General features: G+C 33.3%; 1 protein-coding gene across 1 annotated transcript in view; it reads left to right on the forward strand.

The window, feature by feature from the left end:
- LOC106459537 (protein big brother-like) overlaps positions 1 to 2610 on the forward strand; it is a 43002-nt gene extending 40392 nt beyond the window's left edge. Inside the window, exons 4-6 of the mRNA XM_013919165.2 lie at positions 514 to 630; positions 1055 to 1174; positions 2389 to 2610. Coding sequence (XP_013774619.1) covers positions 514 to 630; positions 1055 to 1174; positions 2389 to 2445 — 294 coding nt within the window. The 3' untranslated portion in view covers positions 2446 to 2610. The remainder of the gene's footprint in view (positions 1 to 513; positions 631 to 1054; positions 1175 to 2388) is intronic.
- Positions 2611 to 2984: the final 374 nt, after the last annotated feature.

Consider the following 2984-nt stretch of genomic DNA (forward strand, 5'->3'; position numbering starts at 1 on the left):
GGTTTCTAGCGATGTAAGTCCGCAGACATACCGCTGTGCCACTGGGGGGACACTCTCAGCTTACCAACACATGAAACGAGAAGATTACTCTTTGGCACATATCCATGGCTTATTATATGAAATGGAAAACATGTAACGTCAAAAGTACATTAATCGCTTATCTGTCGAGAATTCCGATTGTACAAAGATCGTTTTTAATTTTCCTTGCATTTTATTTGCTGGAAATAAGATATAAGCCTGAGGTATGCATAGTTTAATATAAAATTTATTGGTGTTTTAAAGTGTGTTTGAATTTAGTAAAAGGTACTAAAAGAATTGAATACTTATTACTCTTAATTCTTACAAACAAGGAACGATTTGGTAAACTTTCAGACTAACAATCAAATCATCTTTTTCTTTTGTTTAATTAACTACATAATATTAAATTTATATGTGATTGTATTCATGAATATCAGAATACTAGCAATACTGTTAACATACTTATAATGAATCCACACTCTCCGATAATTGTAGGTGCATATAAAGTCAAGTTTCATCATGAATGGAGTCTGTGTGAGGTGGAGAGGATGGATTGATGTGAAGAGACTGGACGGTGTAGGTTGTCTGGAATATGACGAGGAGAGAGCTAAGGTAAAATCACTATAATATAAAACTACGCGCGCACACGGTGGTCATTTCTTGAATTTTAAGTTTAAAAAAAAAAGCCCAACTCAGATTACTTGAATACTGGTATCAGGTAAAACCTTTTGTAAAGGAACAATAATAGACTGATAAACAACGATTTATGAAATAATGAAAATTATTTTATTTAGAGAACATACTGCATGTTTCAATAGAACATCGGTCTGTCGTTTTCTGTTACTATTGTACTAGCATAATGCCCTTTTGCACACAAGTAAAGGCAAACTGCTTAACTCTTTATTTGAAAAAGTTACCTCAGGTTGAATAAGGTCGAAACTTTGCTTTCACTGAAGCCACCGCGTGCACCGCTATAAATCATTATTTAAAGTATTTTAGTTTTTCTCTTGTCTCATTTTCGTCCTCAATACTGCAGGTGGAAGACGCTATACTCAGAGAGCAGATTGAAAGTTACAACCAGCGAGTGCGGGACTTTGAGGAGAAACAGAGAGTTCATCGTGCTCAGCAGGAGCGTCACGCGGAGGCAGAGGTCGAGGTGAGTAAAGACGACCAGCAGAGCTTCTTTATATATAGAGTAGGGTGATGTATCAACCACATCCTCTGGACCAGCTGCCACCTTGCACGAGGCCCAGGGCTCCGTGTGAATGGCTACCCAAGCCTGATTTTTTTTTTCCTGATTCTGACCTTAATGAACTTTTTTATGCTAGACTAAGTTTGAGTTGAGTGCACCTGAGCTTTTTCTTTTCTGTTTTGCTTCTCTCTTTTTTTTCATCAATTCTTGCATTAACTTGATATCTACATAAATGGTTAATGTGACATGATAAGCGTACAAACGGGATTCCAACATGACAATAATATAGAGTAGTTCATGCAACGTTCTGTTGTTTGATAAATAATTGTACGAACAGCTATTCATTTATACCTAATTTAGGCTCATTCTTTTCATTTTTCTTAATTAAATGAGGTTTTTAAGATAATAATGAATAGGGTTAATTATGATAAAAAAGGCATTGTTTGTTGGTAGTTTAATCAGATATTGGTAAACACGTGCCTAACATTGAAAAGTAGTCTTTGCTTGGGTTCAAATGAAGTGTACCAAGAAATCCAAAGCTGGACTTAAAAGTGGCACTATTCGTTATTACAAGGATAACACAGGCTAATTAACGTTTTTCATGTTGACGCAATTGAAATGGACTTGTAGTAAATGGAGTTGTCTTGTAGTAAACTGTAAGTTGTTGCATGTTTGATGTTATGTACATAATTGTAGGGTAATATAATATCAGATGGTTTGAAACATAAAGAAAAAGATTCAAATAAAGAAGTCTACTTATGTTCCAAAAGAGAAACTAGGTGAAATATTTTGCTCATGATTAAGAAATTGTTAATGTTTGGTACGATATAGAAAATTTAGTTATTTTAAGAATCGATCCTCTTACTTCAAAAATAACAGGTAGACAAGGCTTGGATGAGTATAAGAAAGTTTGTTAATTATTTGGAACTTGAAAACCTCATGAATGTAAATCATTCCTGATTAGACAGTTATTTTTAAGAAGATTTATTAAAATGGCGTAAACGTTTTTAATGTATTTTTGAGATTTTAATAAATACTTAATCTTTGTGAAAAAGAAAAAAAATCCCCATTTCAATAACAGTTTAATTCAATAGTCTTTAATTTATGATATGAAATAACACCTAACCGTTTTTATTTTGATTTAATTATAATTCTTTTTTGTTTTACCTATTATACAGGCAAGAAAAAAAGCATTGGACTTTAGTCCAGAACATGCTAGTTCAGCAAGGAACTGAAGATGCTAGTTTCGTCTTCTAGGCTCCCCGGTGATCCTTCAGTTGTCCATGAGTGATTACAGAACGTAAAAATATTCAGATATTTTATTACTTTTCATTAACAAGAAGAATCGCCCAACGTTCTAAGATTATTTTGCATTCATCAGCCGACGCTTTTCGGAGAGAAAAAATATGAAGGAATGGAGATTAATTTAAAATACCTAAATGTTTTTCAAACATTTTTTTTATCATATACATATATGTATAGGACTTGTTTTAAAAACTTTTGAATATCATATCAAATATTGTATGTTATTCAATGAATTGTTATTATTCATTTCATTTTTAGTAATTTTTTTCAGGCTGTGTTAATAGTAAAAAAAAATACATGTTTTACTTTTCTGCCACATTCCAAGTATGATGACTAGGATAAGCAGATAATTATTTCAGGCTCGGGTTAGGTATAGCCTAGTTGTGATCATGCCTCGGCTGTGATTGCGGAGATTCGTGATTTGCGACCAGTCGACGTAAAAACGCGTTTCACACTTTGAAGCCGTGAG

This window comes from Limulus polyphemus, unplaced genomic scaffold (assembly GCF_000517525.1).
Source record: "Limulus polyphemus unplaced genomic scaffold, Limulus_polyphemus-2.1.2 Scaffold28, whole genome shotgun sequence".
Classification (NCBI taxonomy): domain Eukaryota; kingdom Metazoa; phylum Arthropoda; class Merostomata; order Xiphosura; family Limulidae; genus Limulus; species Limulus polyphemus.